The 16,072-nt window shown below is 43.8% G+C and overlaps 1 protein-coding gene across 1 annotated transcript; it reads left to right on the top strand.

The window, feature by feature from the left end:
• The first annotated feature begins 540 nt into the window (after positions 1–540).
• On the top strand, positions 541–3,732 carry RPS21 (ribosomal protein S21). Its single transcript, XM_071759752.1, has 5 exons — positions 541–628; positions 1,369–1,432; positions 2,725–2,796; positions 3,434–3,489; positions 3,670–3,732. The coding sequence occupies exons 1-5, from the start codon at positions 579–581 to the stop codon at positions 3,677–3,679; spliced, it is 252 nt and encodes an 83-aa protein (XP_071615853.1). The 5' UTR covers positions 541–578; the 3' UTR covers positions 3,680–3,732.
• The last annotated feature ends 12,340 nt before the right edge of the window (positions 3,733–16,072 follow it).

Raw genomic sequence — 16,072 nt, forward strand, 5'->3', positions numbered from 1 at the left:
AAACGGATAAAGGGAGGGACAAAGAGACAGAGGGACAGACGGACAAAGGGAGGGACAAAGGGACAGACAAGGGGACAAAAGGACAAAGGGAGGGACAGACGGACCGGGTTCCCCCGTCCCTGGGGGCAGCCCCGGGGATGCCGTCCCCGCGCTCTCCCCGGGCTCTCCTCAGAGCACTGGGGGTACAGGGGGGGTTGTGCAGCACCACGGCCCCACCATGACGCTTTCAAGACCGTTTCCGTGACGTCACGCAGCCCCACCCGAAGCTCTCCCCTTCCTCTGACGTCATTCCGCTTCCGCCGCTCTCCCTTCCTTTCCGCAGCCGCCACCGCGAGGTGAGGACGCGGCCCCGGGGCTGCTCCGCACGGAGAGTTCGGGACGGCCCAACCGGGACCTCACGGGGATGGGCGGGGGGTGGGAGCGGTCCGGAGGGGTCTTTCCTGGGTTCTGGGTTTCCACAGGGATCGGGATAAGGGAGCGGGGGTAGCGCTGCGCTCCAGCCCGGCCCGCAGCCCCTCAGCCCCCCCCTGTATCCCTCAGGTATTCCCGCTCCCTCCCAGCCGCAAAACCCGAAGGAGATGCAGAACGACGCCGGAGAGTTTGTGGATCTCTACGTCCCTCGGAAATGGTGAGCGGGACCCTCCGGATATCGGGGGGAACGGGGAGGAAAGGGGGGGCCTGAAGCGCTGCGGCCCCGGCACAGGCTCCACAGAGGCTCTTGGGGGTTTGCACTGGGGGGGGGGGGAATATGAGGTGGTTTATTCTGTTCCCTGTGTTTTTAAAAGGTTTCTCTAACCAGGGTAGGTTTGAAGGGAGCCCTGCAGCAGGGGGAGGTTCGTGGCAGAGCTCAGTGTGCACGTTTTTAGGGCTGCAAAGTGAAAAAGTGAAGCTTTGGTAAAGGGATCGGTTAGAAAAATCCCTACAAGTCAACTCTTTTGTGTCCATTTCACCGGGTTTCAGGCAAATGTGTTCTGCAGCTTGGGGTAACTGAGTGTTGGCAACCTAAGTGCTGTAATAGGCATAGAAACTGCATCCTCATGAGTTGCCTTTACTGCTGCGTTTTTTGAACTTTAGAAAAGGAAAAAGAAATGGATTCTCATTGGGTTTGAAAGGCCTGTGCTGCTGTGTATAAAACATGGATGAGTAAAACACAAAGTGAAGGGGGATTTGGGAACATAACATGATGCTAGGAAATGAAAATCTCCTTTAAATCTACTTAAAACCTCACTTCAAGTTTTCAGTGCTCAGGAAATTTAACTGTCACTGCCTAAACTTGTGCAGCTTTAATTTGTGTGTAGATTTTGCATTAATTAATTATTGTCATTGTCCCTTTCCCTTTGTTTAAATACATCTTATTTTATTCCTTAGCTCTGCCAGCAACCGAATAATTGGTGCCAAGGATCATGCTTCTATTCAGATAAATATTTCTGAGGTAAGTTTTGTAACAGAAGTTGGAGAAAGCTGCACTTTTAAACTTTTGATAGCAGTGTAGAACTGTGACAGCTTGGGTCACACCTCCAAATAATCCCTAGAGACCTTTAAAGTGTGGAGCTTGAGGGCTTTCAAACCTTCCAGGGTGTTTCTGTGCCACTCCTGGTTATTTTCCAGCCTGTTGGAAAATTCTCATTAGAGGGTGTTGCACAAAGCTCTCCATTGTCTCTTCCAGTATTTTAATTATTTGGCTGAATACAGCTGCCTAACTGCAGACTAAATTTAGAGTTATGAATGAGGGAATTTCTGAAGGAAAGAAGGAATGCTTGTTTCTGGGAGATTCTTATCCCTCCCACCTTCACCTGTCCATGGGCCAGTACCATTCTGCAGCCTGGCCTTCTGCACCCTGTTTTTTACTTTTTTATTCTTGTTAATCTCTCTGCTTTTTCTCGTTTTTTCAAACCTTAGGATAAACTCTGGTTTCCAGAGCAGAACTCTCTGTTTCTGACCTGCTTCACTTAACTATAAAGTGCCAGTGTTTTGCTGGAATAATTTCTCTGGACAGAGCAAATGAGGCTGCTCATGTATCCGTTGCATGATCATTTCATTTACTCAGTGCTCAGGGTATTATATGCTTAGAATTTTTCTGTGCCATGCTGGTTATTTATTTTGACTTGTTATGGGACATTCAGTTTTCTTTTTAAATAGCTAAATCACTTGTGTTACTTGTCTGACTAAAGAAATGATCTTAAAAACATTTATTTCCTGTAAATGTTAAAGCAAATACTTTTCTTCTTCACTGTTTCATTCTTTCAGTCATCCTTATTTTTTACTTTCAAAGGATCAGTCATGAGCAGAACTTGAAAACAGACACATGTGGCATCACAGGGCTCACTACACATTAAATTAATTATTTATATTGTTCCATCTTTTTTTTCCTGTTAAATTTCTCAGCAGCTGGAGGAAGTGACACCGTGTCCCACAGTGTGGGCATTTTTCTAACTATAGCAAAATTTTCCCCTTTCACTTCAGCTTCCCTTGATACTGATCTTAAGAAAAGAAGCAGGTAAAAAAAAAAAAGGCAGTAAAATACACAAGTAAATTTCACTATTTGCTGTAAAAACACACAGCAAGTAGTTACTGTCTTTCTAACTGTAGCCTCGTGAGTTTTGTAGTTTGCAAAAAAATACTGAATTTACTAAGTAATTCTTATCTTTGGGTGCCAGGCAGGTGTGATGTGAGAGTTTAGAGTTTTGTGTGAGTCTGGATGGAGCATCTTGTTTGTAATTTCAGGTTGACAAGGTCACGGGCAGAGTAAATGGACAGTTCAAAACCTATGCCATTTGTGGACCAATCCGTAGAATGGTGAGTGCTGCCTTGAGCTGTTTGTGTTTCTGTTTCTTGTTATTTTGGGTGGGAATGTCTGAGATTTGTGTTTGGTCCTGAAAACACCATGTGACTGCAGCTCATAAGAGGATGATGAAAGCAAGAGTAAAGATGTGAACAAATTCACTTAATTCTTGCAAGTTTCTTGTGTTTTTTCCTCTATCCTTTGGTTTATAGAATTACTTACATTTGGTGTTTGTTTTTTTTTTTAATCACTGAGGGATCCAAGTGGATTTTTTCTTTTTAAGAATGTATCAAGCTACTGATCCTTGGTTTTTATCTGTTGGTTGTGCTCATTAGAGATGGTCTGACCATAAGTTAAATTTGTTAAACATGGTGTGAGGCCTCCTAGAGTTCATCAGAAGTTGTCTCACCCAGAATCATATCTTGGGTTAGTGCAAGTATGCATTTTATCAAGTTAAAACCATTTCTTATTTTAAGGGATGACAAATAATTTAACAGCTTCTTCTCAAAACTCTAATCTGTGCATGTGAAATTTTGTAAAAGCATCGTGCACTTCAGCACCAGCATTAAAAGCTGCAGCTCCCTCTCTTTTTTTATGTTAATCAACAGTTTCTTGGCCTCTTCAGAATATAATCTTTTAATTCTTTTTAAGGGGGAATCAGATGACTCCATTCTGCGTCTGGCAAAAAATGATGGAATTGTTTCCAAGTAAGTTTGTTTGTCTTATCCTCTAACTCCTGCAGGGATAATTTCCATACCCAGTTCCAGCATTTTGGGTCATAACGTATGCACTGTATTTATAGGATGATAACACAGTTAGTCAAAAATATTTATTTGAGCTGTTGAAGCAAACTGATTTGTAACAATGTTTGTTTCATTTTATTCTAGGAATTTTTAACTGAAGGAACTCCAGTATGGAACATCTGATGTAAAATAAAACAGTTTAAACCTGTATTGTGCTGTGTCTTTTGTTCAAATCATAAATATCACTTGGATTGATTATAGATAGTTTTAAAAGTCTTAGAAATGTGTCATCAAAAGGTACACAGATACTGATTATGAATTTTTAAATCAGCTTTTAAAGCAGTGCCAGGGTTGAAAATCAAGCATTTCCCCTTCACTCTTTGGTTCACTGTCATCTTTCTTTTCCAGATTTAATAAGTTTTGCAATTTTAGCTCAGTTTTGATCTGTAGTGGGACATTTTGCAGTGTAACAAATTAATTCAGCTTCCTGCTTTTCCACTGGAAAAAAACTAAAGGGTTCTTTTGGCTGTGATAAAGTGCAGTGGCACATTCTTTAAGTGAATTATTAAAACTGGAATCATATGAAACTGTCTCAGAGAAATACTTCCTGGCATGCTGGTGGTCACATGAGAGAAACTTAAAGGTTTGGTTTTACACTCATGTAAAACCTTGATGTTAAAAAACAGGGACATACAGAGAAATCACTTGACTATTTGGCAATATTTTAATAAATTGGATTTTTTTTGCCCATAGCAGCTTTGTCAGGTGCTTGAACAGAATGTCAGCTGTGGTTTTGGTAGTTTTTAGATCCCTTATAGCCAGTTCTATCCAGATTAAACTCTGTTTGCTCCTGTAGGGTCATCTCTGGGGCAGGGCTGTAGGGCAGTTGTCCTTACATCCTGCCCAGGCCCTCTCAAGGTTTTCTCAAGTGACAGAAACTGTTTTGCTGATGTTTTCCTGTTTATTCTCTCAGCTGTCCCCGTGCAGAGCTGTTACCATGTGGCTTATTCCTGATTTCTTTGCTGTGGCTGTGGGAATCACAAGTCTCAGAATTCTCTCTGGAGAGCCTGGAATTTGGGATGTTACAAGGAAGGGGGATGGCTGAGCAAGCCAAATGCAGTCTCTCTCCTTCCCTGTGTTTTTCTCCTCAAACATGTCAAAATGCAGCTTAATTCCTTGGAAGATCCTTTCTTGCCAGCAAACCAGACCCTGTCAACGTGCAGTGGGGTTTTTATTGAAATGAGGTGTTTTTTTGGTTTTTTTTTTTTCAAATATTTTCAGTGAGTGGGATTTCAGCTGTGAGCACTTTATGGGGGTGATGAAGTGCAGAACTAAACCTCTGTTTCAGGAGCAGAGAGGACAGGAATGGACAGGCTGCTGGCCCTTTGGAGCAGAGCTACAAGCTGAAAGATCTCTGGTTGAACATTGTCCTCACACTGATAATGCTTGAATTTACTGGGCTTCCTCTAAGCTGATAGGACTTGCAGAAAATAAGTTCCTGGATGTTTCAGGTAAGGGGGAACTTGGCTAAAAAGAGCCAAAAAAAGCTTCATACTCTGTTCACATTGCACTGGATAAGACAGAAAGCAGGTGAGAAACAGACCTTTCAAATACCACAAGCAGAAAAAAAAAATTAAATTAGGCCACATATTATTTGTGAGCTCTTCTGGCATCTGTTGTCAAGCATGAACAGTGCATTAAATTTAAAAAAGAGGAGGAGGGGTGTGTGTGTGTGTGTGTGTGTGACTGTTAGTTGGGACTCCTGGAAATAATTCATTTTTCCAGCAGATAAATCTCTGAAAACACTTTCTGGGAAGACAAATTCCGTCTCCAAACTGGGAAGATTTTTCTTGGCTTCTGTCCAACCCTCATTACTTTCCTTTGCACACAGTGAAAGGAGATAAGTTTTAATTGGACTTGATGCTTCTTTCTGACATATCTTAAATCAGCTGCTTCTGCCTTGGCACTAGGGGAGAACTTGAAATAAAACGAGTGACTGCTTAGTGCAGATAAATGCCTGCTTTACCAAAGAGTTGAAATATTGTTGACTTGCTTCTAATCCCCTGGGGCTCTGCTCATCCATGTGGATTTCAGTGGAATTCCTCCATAAGCCAGAGTGAGCTGACAGCTTAAAAGTTCAAGATGAACTTTAGGCCTCTCTGATGTCTTTTTAAGCAATAAAACTGCATTAGTGTACATAGTTTTAAAGTTATATATAATATATATATAATTATATATAAGTAGATTATATTTAAAATTTAGTATTTATGAAATACTATGTATATGTATTCATATAAATTATATAAAATTTATTAGTATATATATTTAAAACTTTCTTTGCTTTGTAGCACTGACGGACGTAGTTTGTCAGAATTTTTAAAAATTGAGACAAACTCCTTTTTCATGAATTTCTTGTAGAAGGAAGTAGAAGAAAAGCCCTGATGCCATCTCCATAAACCCAGTTCAATTAGCAATTAGCAGTGGATTAGTGTGTGAAGGTCACACCTCTGCATACCACGAGGTCTCAACAAAAACGTCAGCAGAATCCCAACAGAGGACACGTGTCCCTTTAAAAATCAATTTTCAGTTGAGTTTTCTGGTATTGTGATGTCAAAATGTTCTTTGTTTTCCTGGGACAGGAATAGTTCAGATCTTCTCGAGCCATGAAAGGGAATGAGCTGGACTTGGACTGTACCAGATGGACAGAGTTGCCCTTACATGGTTACATTGCACCAAGTTGTGAAATTCTTTCCTCTTACTTATGAGGACTTGGCAGTGGCACCCTAAAGACATCTGATTTAACTCGAGGCTATTTTAGTGTCTTTGGCCAAAATTTTGCTGCTCAGATGAGTTTATCTGCTCCCTAAAGCACCTGTATGTATTTGTAGGAGCATGGAGATCTCTCATACTGATTTTTCCTTTAGGTGCTGATGTTCTGTTAATTAATTTTATGGTGTTGAAAAGCTGCTTCAGCCCATCTCTGATCTCTGTGTGATGTGATCAGAGGTCTGGGCTTGGACCTTCAGCTGCTCTGAGCACACTTTTGGCAGCTTTGGGAACATCAGCCCTGCTTGCAAGGTGCCAATCAGGCAAAAATCAGGCAAAGCACTGCCAAGGTTGGGAGAAGACAAGAGGCAACTTGCTTCCCTTCACTCTGACTCAGAAGAGGAATAAAAAAAGAGGAATAAAAAAGGCCAGGAGTGTCTTTTGTCTTCATGTCCATCCATTGCTGCTGCTCTCTGCTTCCTGCCTCAAGCTCCTCAGGAGTTTTGTGGAGCAGAGGCTGCCCCACCTGTGCTCCTTACAGAAAGGAACCTGGGACAGCTCCTGAAGGGATATTTTTTATTTTCCAAAAGCATGCAGTGATGCTGGAGGCTGCTGAAAGCCTACCTAGAGGTCTGAGCTGAGCTGTTCAACCAGACTTGGCAGTAATTTTGTTTTGCAGCTGGATGGCAGGGAGAGCTCTCTCCTCCCATCTCATCTTTTGGTTCAATTGTTGTCACTCTCAGCCATAGCTAAGAGATGAAAACACCTCTGCTGCAAATATTACTTTCAACAGGCTATAAGGGAATTGATTTTAGGTAATTCCTGGATGATCATTTGTGCTGAGGCATCCCAGGGAGGGGCAGCTTCCCCATGGAGAAGTTGGATTAATGAGATGGATTAATGAGATGGATGAGAAGTTGGATTAATGATTAATGAAACAAAACCAAAACCATAGCCATCTAATTTCCTGCTGGGAAATACACTGATGTTTAACAGCAGCCAGGAGTGCCCTTTGGCTGGATGTACAAGAGGAACTGCAAGGCACTGAGATTTTAAGAATTAACAATAGTAAGGTCAATGTGGGATTTTAATTTTTTTTTTTTTTCCCTAAATGTATTGTGGTGAAAAAGGCATTATTTTAATTTCTGTTTTCAGACAGACAGCAGTGAGGAAGATAAATGGGGAGAAGCTGAACAAATGTCCACACCTGAGCTTTGATATGTCCTGTTCTGTGGGATTTTTTTGAATGGACTGAGCCTGGGAAGGGAAGGGCAGAGCAGAGCAGGTGGGTGTCCGTGGGTGCCTGTGGGTGTCCGTGGGTGCCTGTGGGTGCCTGTGGGTGTCTGTTGTGCTGGGCACCCTCCCTCCTGGGGTGGGTTGGACCCACCCAGCCCTGTCCAAGCTCCCCCTTCCTCAGCAGAGCAGAAAACAAGCTGGAAAAGCTGGTGGGTGAAGGCCAGGAGACCTCTTACCTGTTGCTATCATGAGTAAAAAAGGAAAATTCATTTTTTTACTTATTTATTTTAGTTCAGATGGTGACAAACCCCAACCACCCAGGCCCAATATCAAAAGGAAATTAAAATAGGAAAAAAAAATTGATGCTGCAACCGGTGAGGGGCTGGGGCAGCCACAGCTTCTCTGGGCAACCTGGGCCAGGGGCTCAGCACCCTCTAACATGGTCCATATGGGGATCTGAAGTGAGGGATGGACACATCTGGTAGCACCAGGGGTAAAATGCCATTCTTGGGAGTCCCAGAGATGTTATGGATAATACCCATAAGAATGGATGGTAATAATATCCATAATAGTGGATATTACCCAGAAAAAAAGAAAAAAACAAAAACCAAAACAACTTGGCAGAGGTATGGAGGATGTTTAAATGTGTAGATTGCAATCTGAATTCTTAATACAAAGTGTGTGTGGGAACATGAAAAGTCTCAATCAAGAATATTATCCATAAAAATGGGTATTATCTGTTAAGTTCCTCTGAGGGGATGGAGGAGGAGGGAAGCCCAGGCTTGCTGGGTGTCCAGGGGTGGAAGGAAAAGTCACACTTCTCATTTTGATGTTGTAAACTGTGCACCAGGACCCACCACAGACATCAAAATGAAGCTGTTGCTTCTCTGGTTTTAAATCAAATAATCTTTTCACTGCTTTCATAGGGCACCAGAGTCCTGAGAAGCACCTTGAGCCATCTCCTGATCCATCCCAAAAGGCAGTGGTGTCCTGATGGGAAGTTACTCAGGCTGGCAGGTAAGTAAAGTTGAGCAGAAATGCTAAGATTCTGCATGTTTGATTCCACAAAACAGCATTTTCATCAAGTGTTCAGCACCACTGAGCTGAGCAGTGTGATGGTTCCTGCTTCAGGCAGTTTTTGGAATATCTGAGGCTGGATAAAACCAGCACTTCAGAATAAAGTGGGCAGTGCACCAGGGAGGTGACAGAGATCACGACTTGCAGCTTGTCCCTGGTTCATTCAGTTCTTTCCTCTACAAGGGCTGGGGATTTAATTCTCCCTTTGACCAGTTTGAGACTAAAAGGAAGGGATTTACATGCCAGATTTCTGTTCTGGCCAATGGAGCCACACTTGCAGCAAACTCCCTCTGCATTCCTGGGAAAATGGGGTCAGTGGTGCCCTAACACTCAGCCAGGAGCAGGATCTGTGCCCATGGAGCTGGGCTGGGGAAATCATGACCTTAAAAAGTTGACACTGCTGTTAAATTCAGCATCTGCTGTCCTGTGTCTGCTCTCAAGTGCCTGGAATCATGCAAAAATTCAGGAGTAATCTCAGACTTGGAAGAGTTTCCAGGCAGGCTGATCAAAACTTGAGGATCTAAGGCTGCCTGTACCCAAAAATAAGTAAATAAAAGGAAGATAATCCCAGATGGTGCTGATTAAAAGATGAACTACAAAAGGCAGATTAAGGAAGCAGCTTTCAGACTGCAAAGTATATTACCTGAGAGGGAGCTTGATCACTGTAATCAGAGCTCATATTTCTGGGAAGCCAGCACATCCTGACACATCCCAGCTTTTGGAGAGCCTGAATCCTCCTGCAGAAGATCCTGGTGCCAAGATTTGGGTCTTTTGATCACAGAAGCATCAGATGTCTCAGCAGTCACCTTGCTGAGTGGTACAAGTGGGACCAGGTCAGGCATCTTTCAGGGAAAAGGGAGGCAATTTGGGAAGATTTTTCTGACCTCCTCTCAAATATTGCACTTATCCAGGGAATATGAAGCTTTGGAGGTGTGGGATAGGTGGAAATGTACTGTGTTCACTTCTGATTTTGCTATGGAATGGCTGTTACCAGACCTGGTTTGGTCTCAATGCCCCAGATGCAGGTTTATTTTTTTAATTCTTTTCCAAAATGTATTGTTTGTCACATAGCTCTGTGCTTTCTCTTTTTCAAGCTGATTTGAAACTCTCTCTCCAGCAGGGTTAATCTTTGCCAATGCTGACTCACTCCTCTAACTTTTAATTCCCTGAAAAATTCAAATATTCAGGAAAGTCTCATACACACGTGCACGACAGCTTTCCATGCAGTGATGTAAAAACACCAAACTATGTCACTTCATCAGATATCCTGTGGCTCGTGTCTGTTCTCAGCCCTCATTTATTTCAGTATAAAATAAGAAAAAAAGAGAGAAAGGGTGGAAAAAAGTGCTGTTTGTTTCTGCTGAGCAGAGAGCTGTTCCTGGCATGCTGCCCACGGAGTGTGCATCACAGGCATTCAGAAGAAGTAGAGCACTGGGGCCAGGACACAGGAGCTATTTTCTACTTCTGACAGTAATTTTTTGGGTTTTTCTTTTGAGCAAGACTACCACATCCTTTACTAGAGTTTACCTATTTCTAAAATGAATGTAATAAAAAAAGCAGGAAGCTTTGAATTTATTTGAGGAGTGCTCAGAAAATGCAATATGAGGTGGCATGATTTTTAAATAACTGCTGTGGAAGGAATATATACTTTAAAAGGGACTTTAAAGAAAACATGCAGTAAACTCAATTGAGCCAGAGCCAGGTGTCCTGATTTAGTATTTTAATCCCTGGTTTTATCTCTGTTCAGCAAGGAAATTTTACAGCATCAGTTTTCTGCATATAAAGTCGTGCAGGTAGAAAGTGTAAATTAATGCAGGCATAAAGTATAAAATACAAAGTAATGCAGGTATCTTTTTTTCTCTTTTGGAATCCTGTACCATTTATGGGGGTAGGACCATCTGAGGATGTTTTTTTCTTCCTTTAGGGGGTGGGAAATGAGAGGGAGAGCCATATCAAAACTGCCTGCTGGAAAGAATGAGTCTGATTTACAACGCTCTGCAGTTTGAGATAATGCCTCTGGTATTTGGAGACTCCAAAACACTAAAAGCAGAGCTCCTGGGGAGCCTGTTCTCAGTCATCCAGTTCTTGTACCCACAGCTGGGACCCAGGAGTCATGGCTGGCACAAAGACCTGACCATCTTACAACTCTGCTACTCCAAGGCACAAAGTTGTAGCTGCTACGTTGGCTCTGACCCAGTCTAAAGACTTCCAGGATTTCTGAGGTCAGATTCAGAGGATGCCATTACACTTCCATCTTCATGAATCTGCAAAAGACAAAGCTCTCCAGAAGTGCTCAGAGCTGAGAACAGAACAAACCAGGAGAAATTCCAGCAAAGGGGGAGGTAACTGATTCCAGCTCCAGATAAGAGTTGTTATCAGAGAAGCTCATAAATCCACCCAATTTCAATTTAAACAGAGTGTCAGGCAGCATCCCCTCCTGCATTGTGCCTTGCCTCCAGGGATCTACAGCTGCTTGTTCTGATCAACAGCTTCCATTCTATCTCTTGGGTTCCCAAAAGTCACTACATCCTGGAAAACATTTTGGTTTTTGTGGTTTTTTTTTTTGGGGGGGGGGGGCTGTGTGCTAATTCTGAATGTCTGTGTGGCCTCAGGGAGAAGGAGCAAACCATGTTTCTGTTCCATAAACAGCCCCAAATTACTGTTTGGCTGTCACTTGGGTGCCTAGGAAATGCACTAATGAGTAAAACAACATATTTTGGCAAAAAAAAAAAAAACTTGCCAGAGGTATGGAGGATGTTTAAATGTTGAATCTGCAATCTGATTTCTTAATCCAAATTGTGTGTGGGAAGGTGAGAAGGCTCCATTCAGAATTAGTGCCAGTGTCCTGGGGCTTGTAGTTAAACACCTAATAACCCCATGCTCCTTGATAGCATCAGTGCCTGCCCAGCATCACCTGGGCTGCATCACTGTCACCTTTTGGTGTCCCCACTGCACTCTGCATCTTGGCAGATAAAGATTTCTTGGGGAGAGGGACATGAGGCCACACCACTGTAATCTGTGGATCTTGACTCTGGTTTTGCCTCAAGAATTAGCTGTGAGGGACTTTGGCTGAGTGAAAATGGGAGAAAAATTATGTTTGGTGTTCAGAAAACAAAACCAGAAACAAAACCAAACCAGAGGTTTGTTCTGGAAAACTATGGGTTTGCTGTTAAAGAATGGTGTAGGTGTGAGGAGATGAGCATCTCTGGCAAGTAGCTGGTCCTGAGGATGGTGTTAAGCTGACATGCATGTGCTCCAAGGGGTTTCTCAACAACTCCTTAGTGTTGCATGAAAAAAAAAAAAAAATTAAATCATGTTCTGGTCAGCCATGCCTTCTAGGGCTGTCCTGCAATAATTATTAAGAGTGAGAGTCATGACTTTGCTATTATTCTAGCAATTCTACTAAGGGAAAATTAATGGATTTATTCCAATCATATTTTGTGTCTTCCAGCAAACAATTCTGTCATTTCCAGTACAGCAACACAAGCACAGGGGGATTTTGCTTCAGCATTCATGACTTTTGAATGACCTTGCAGAATAAGGACTGGATGGTGAAGTGACCTGAGGAAAACACCATGTCATACACTGCTGGGAAGAGTTGTCCAGAACAGGATGCTGGGAATAACTAACATTTTGGATCAAGCTATAAAACAAGGCTCTGGACTCTCCCCACAGCGTGGACACAGAGGTCTGAACCCTTGGGACCTGATGTCAATCAAGCAGAAGCATCAAATATCTGTGGCAGATGGGGACATGGAGAGGGGAAGGTGTTTTCTTCTGCTGGACAAAAATGTTCAGCATCTCAAGCCTGTAATATCACCTCCCTGCCTTCTGTGATGAGGAAACTTGGGGCATAGAAGCTTTGTCATCCTAGGTATCCAAGTGACATGTCACTAGGATGTTTGTGCCCAAGCAGAACAGCAACAATGTGCTGAGCAAAGGGGAAAGGGGAATTCCCAGAGAACACTTCTGAGGAGCAGTGCTTGGGGTAATAATTTGATAAAATCTCCATACAACCCTTTGCTTTTATTACTGCAAAATGTCACTGAAGGAAAGGAGCAGGTGGGAATGTTTTGTGTTTAGTGAAAGGTGGTTCCAGGTGGGGCAGCAGACTCTTCATCTCTGTCCTGAAACAAGCTGAGCCTGGCACCTTGCTTGAAAAAAATCCCAAATTCAGTGTCACACAGTGGGGAAGAAACAGGACAGTGACCTGCAGTTCCTCCTGGGCTGCTTTGAAATGCAGTGCTCTAGGTGAAGGAGATGTTTCCCAGCTGGATGGTTCACAGCTGGATGGTTGTTTCACAGCTGGATGTGACCCCCTCCCCTGGCCCAGAAGGGAGGGCAGATGAGGTTGTGACAGAAACCCAGAGGTGAGATGTGAAGAGAGACAGAGTGGCTGGGTGGTTACATAGAGAGCAGGGATGCTGAGGAACCAGGGATGCTGATGCCACCAGAACAAGAGATCTGCTGAGCAGCTGGTTTGTGGATTCCCCATGCCTGGTCTGCTTGTGAGGGGGGATAAAGCAGGATAAATCCAGGAGCAATGGACACACTCAGGTGAGGGGGGGGTGAGGAAGGAGTGAGCAGGTGATGAGGCTGAGAGGTGGTCATGACTTGGGGGAAATTTTGAGGAAAAACCCACTGATATCTGGAGGGAGGGACTGCTGCCTGCTGGGAGAGGGTGGGAAGGGGGATTTTTTGTGGATTTTTATGGGATGTGGGGCCCAGACACTGAGATCACTGTGCTGCTGTGTGCTCTTTGCATGGGCAGAATGTTTGCCTTGTAACCAGCAGGGCTGCATCCATCTGCATGGGCTGGTAATGGTTAATCTTGAAAAGAACTTGTGCTTCCCTGTCTGTTTTGTTAGAAATGACCTGAGCAGAAACAGCATAAAATCACTTGCACTAAACACATGGCTGGAATCCTTTTGATAAAGTCCAAGTCCCAGGACAGCTTTCCTAATGGCCTGGCTGTCTGCTTCCCATCTCAGTCCAACTTCAGAAGCAATTTGATCCATTCCAGTTGGCTCCAATTGAACACCTGGGTTAAAAACAGGGAGATTCCCAATCAGAGTCAGGAAGGAAAGGAGCCGTTTTGGAGTCCTTCCTTCATCTCTGTTTCTTTGTTGGAAATGTTGGTGTTATTTAATTGACTGTTAAATCCTAACCACATGAGCACCCTCCCTGGGTGTAATCTCCTGTGATAAATTGCCCAGTGCTCTGTCAGGGGCACATTCTGGTCTCCAACCTTTGCAAGACTGAGTGGCCTGTGATTACAGCTGATTTTTGGAGAGGGAACAAGGGAGGGGTGGATCTTATTTCAGTGTAAATTGATTCAAAAAGGCTTCAGATTTGGATACAGATCCTGTTCCCTGCTCTGCTTGAGTCCTTTGTAGATGTAGCTGTTTTTCCATGGTTTTCAGCAAATGTTTACAGGGTCCAGGTCTTATCAGAGAAAGGGAAGCCCCTAGGGGAGAGCAACCAGAGAGTTGCACAAGGTTTTGTCTCACAGGCAGAAGAGAAGGAAGGAAATGGGCTGGGATAGGGTTAGGTAGGAGCTGGTTATCTGTTGGAAGCAGCCTGCACACAGTCAGATCTCCAGGATCAGGAGAGAGATCTTGAAGGTGGAAGTGGTAACAAGATATGAAGAAGGAACTGAGCAGATAAGAGGAGGTTGGGAAAAAAGAGCTGTAAGTCTTCAAGAAAAAACTTTCTGGTCCTACAGTCTTTTAATATTTTTATATTTTAATATTTAATGTTAAAATATATCTTTTTTAATATTTAATATTTAATTCTGGACATTCTCCTCCTTCAGAGCTTTCCCCTGACATCACCTTCTGGTCTCCAGAGCCATAAAGGTAACTCAGAGTCAGAGCAAAGTGCTGGCATCTCCGAGGAGCACAGCTGCTTGTATGGAGTGAGTGAACAGGGATTTCTGGGATGCTGATGACTCCACTGACATGGAATTCCTCCCCCAAACCTTGGGAAGTAGGAAGGTGGCAGTATCTGTGAGCTCCACACCTGGCAGTGTTTGTTACCTCTCAGATAGAGATTCCCACCCCACTGGGAAGCCACTTTCATTTTTATCCAGCCGAGAGGGCAGCTTTAGCTTTGCTCAGACTGTCTCTATTTTAAGATTCCTCACTTGATGTTTTTTTAACTCCCAGGGCAGCAACAAAGCAGCAAAAGGCTCTGGGCAGGTGATGGGGTACAGCAAAACTCACGGGGAGCAAAGCCAAGAAACCAGGACCCTGCAGCAGGAGAGGAGCATCCCTGTGGGAAGCAGTTTGTGGGAAGCACAAACTGGGAAGCAGTTTGTGGGAGGCAGGACAAATCTGGCCCCAGGTGTGTGCCAGATGCAGCAACATCTTGTCTGGAGTGACTGTCCCTGGTGTCAGGCATTTGTCTCCCCTCTGGAATCATAGAATCACAGAATGGGCTGGGTTGGAAGGGACCTCAGAGCTCATCAAGTCCAACCCTTGATCCACTCCCACTGCAGTTCCCAGCCCCTGGCACTGAGTGCCACATCCAGGCTCTTTTGAAATATCTCCAGGGATGGAGAATCCACCCCTTCCCTGGGCAGCCCATCCCAAGGTTTGTGCTGGGTGCTGTTTTCCCTGTACCATCGAGGCTCTGGCACTCCAGGGAATCATAGAATCATAGAATCATAGAATAGACTGGGTTGGAAGGGACCTCAGAGATCATCGAGTCCAGCCCTTGAACAACTACTGCCACAGTCACCAGACCATGGCACTGAGTGCCATATCGAGTCGCTTTTTAAATGTCTCCAGGGACGACGAGTCCACCACCTCCCCAGGCAGCCCGTTCCAATATCTGATCACCCTTTCTGTGAAAAAATTCTTTCTATGGCTCAGGGGACACAGCCTGGGGCACTGGGCTGCCTGTGTCCCACGTTGGATGCTATTCCCAGGAATTCTGCCTGTGTGTCCCCCCAGCAGCTGCTGTGACAGAGCCCAATGTCCCCACCACACTTCCAGCACGTCCTTTGGCATGGCCCTGCTGATAACAGCATGTTCCCCCAGCCCAGCTCATTTTATCCAAATACCATTTCCCTTCTCTGTCCTGAATCATCACCAAGCTCATACCAGTGCCTGTGTGTCAGTGCCAAAGGAATATTCCCTGACAATATTCCCTTTTCTCCTCAGCTTTCTCCCAGCTCCCTTTAATTCCAAAATATTATGACCCCAAAGGCAGTAAAATCCATATGTATCGACATAAAAGTAAGTACTTTAATCATTTAAACCCAAGATTAAAAAAATAATAATAATAATAACAACAATAACAAGACCCTGAAGGGAGAGAGACTGAGAAAGGAAGATCAAATATAAAAAAAATGCTGTGCATGTTCTGGCCAGGAGCCAAAGGGCTGCTGGGCTAGGTTGGGATAAAATAGGGTTTAGTTTCTGGTGTGAGAAACTACTTGAGTGAATCTGTAGCAAACAAAAGG

The sequence above is a fragment of the Heliangelus exortis genome, chromosome 16, assembly GCF_036169615.1.
Source record: "Heliangelus exortis chromosome 16, bHelExo1.hap1, whole genome shotgun sequence".
In the NCBI taxonomy this organism is placed as follows: domain Eukaryota; kingdom Metazoa; phylum Chordata; class Aves; order Apodiformes; family Trochilidae; genus Heliangelus; species Heliangelus exortis.

Coding starts and splice junctions, on each gene's coding strand:
- RPS21 (XM_071759752.1), top strand. CDS start 579: ATGCAGAACGACGCCGGAGAGTTTGTGGATCTCTACGTCCCTCGGAAA. Junction 629..1,368: donor CTCTACGTCCCTCGGAAATG/GTGAGCGGGACC, acceptor TTTATTCCTTAG/CTCTGCCAGCAACCGAATAA. Junction 2,797..3,433: donor GTGGACCAATCCGTAGAATG/GTGAGTGCTGCC, acceptor ATTCTTTTTAAG/GGGGAATCAGATGACTCCAT.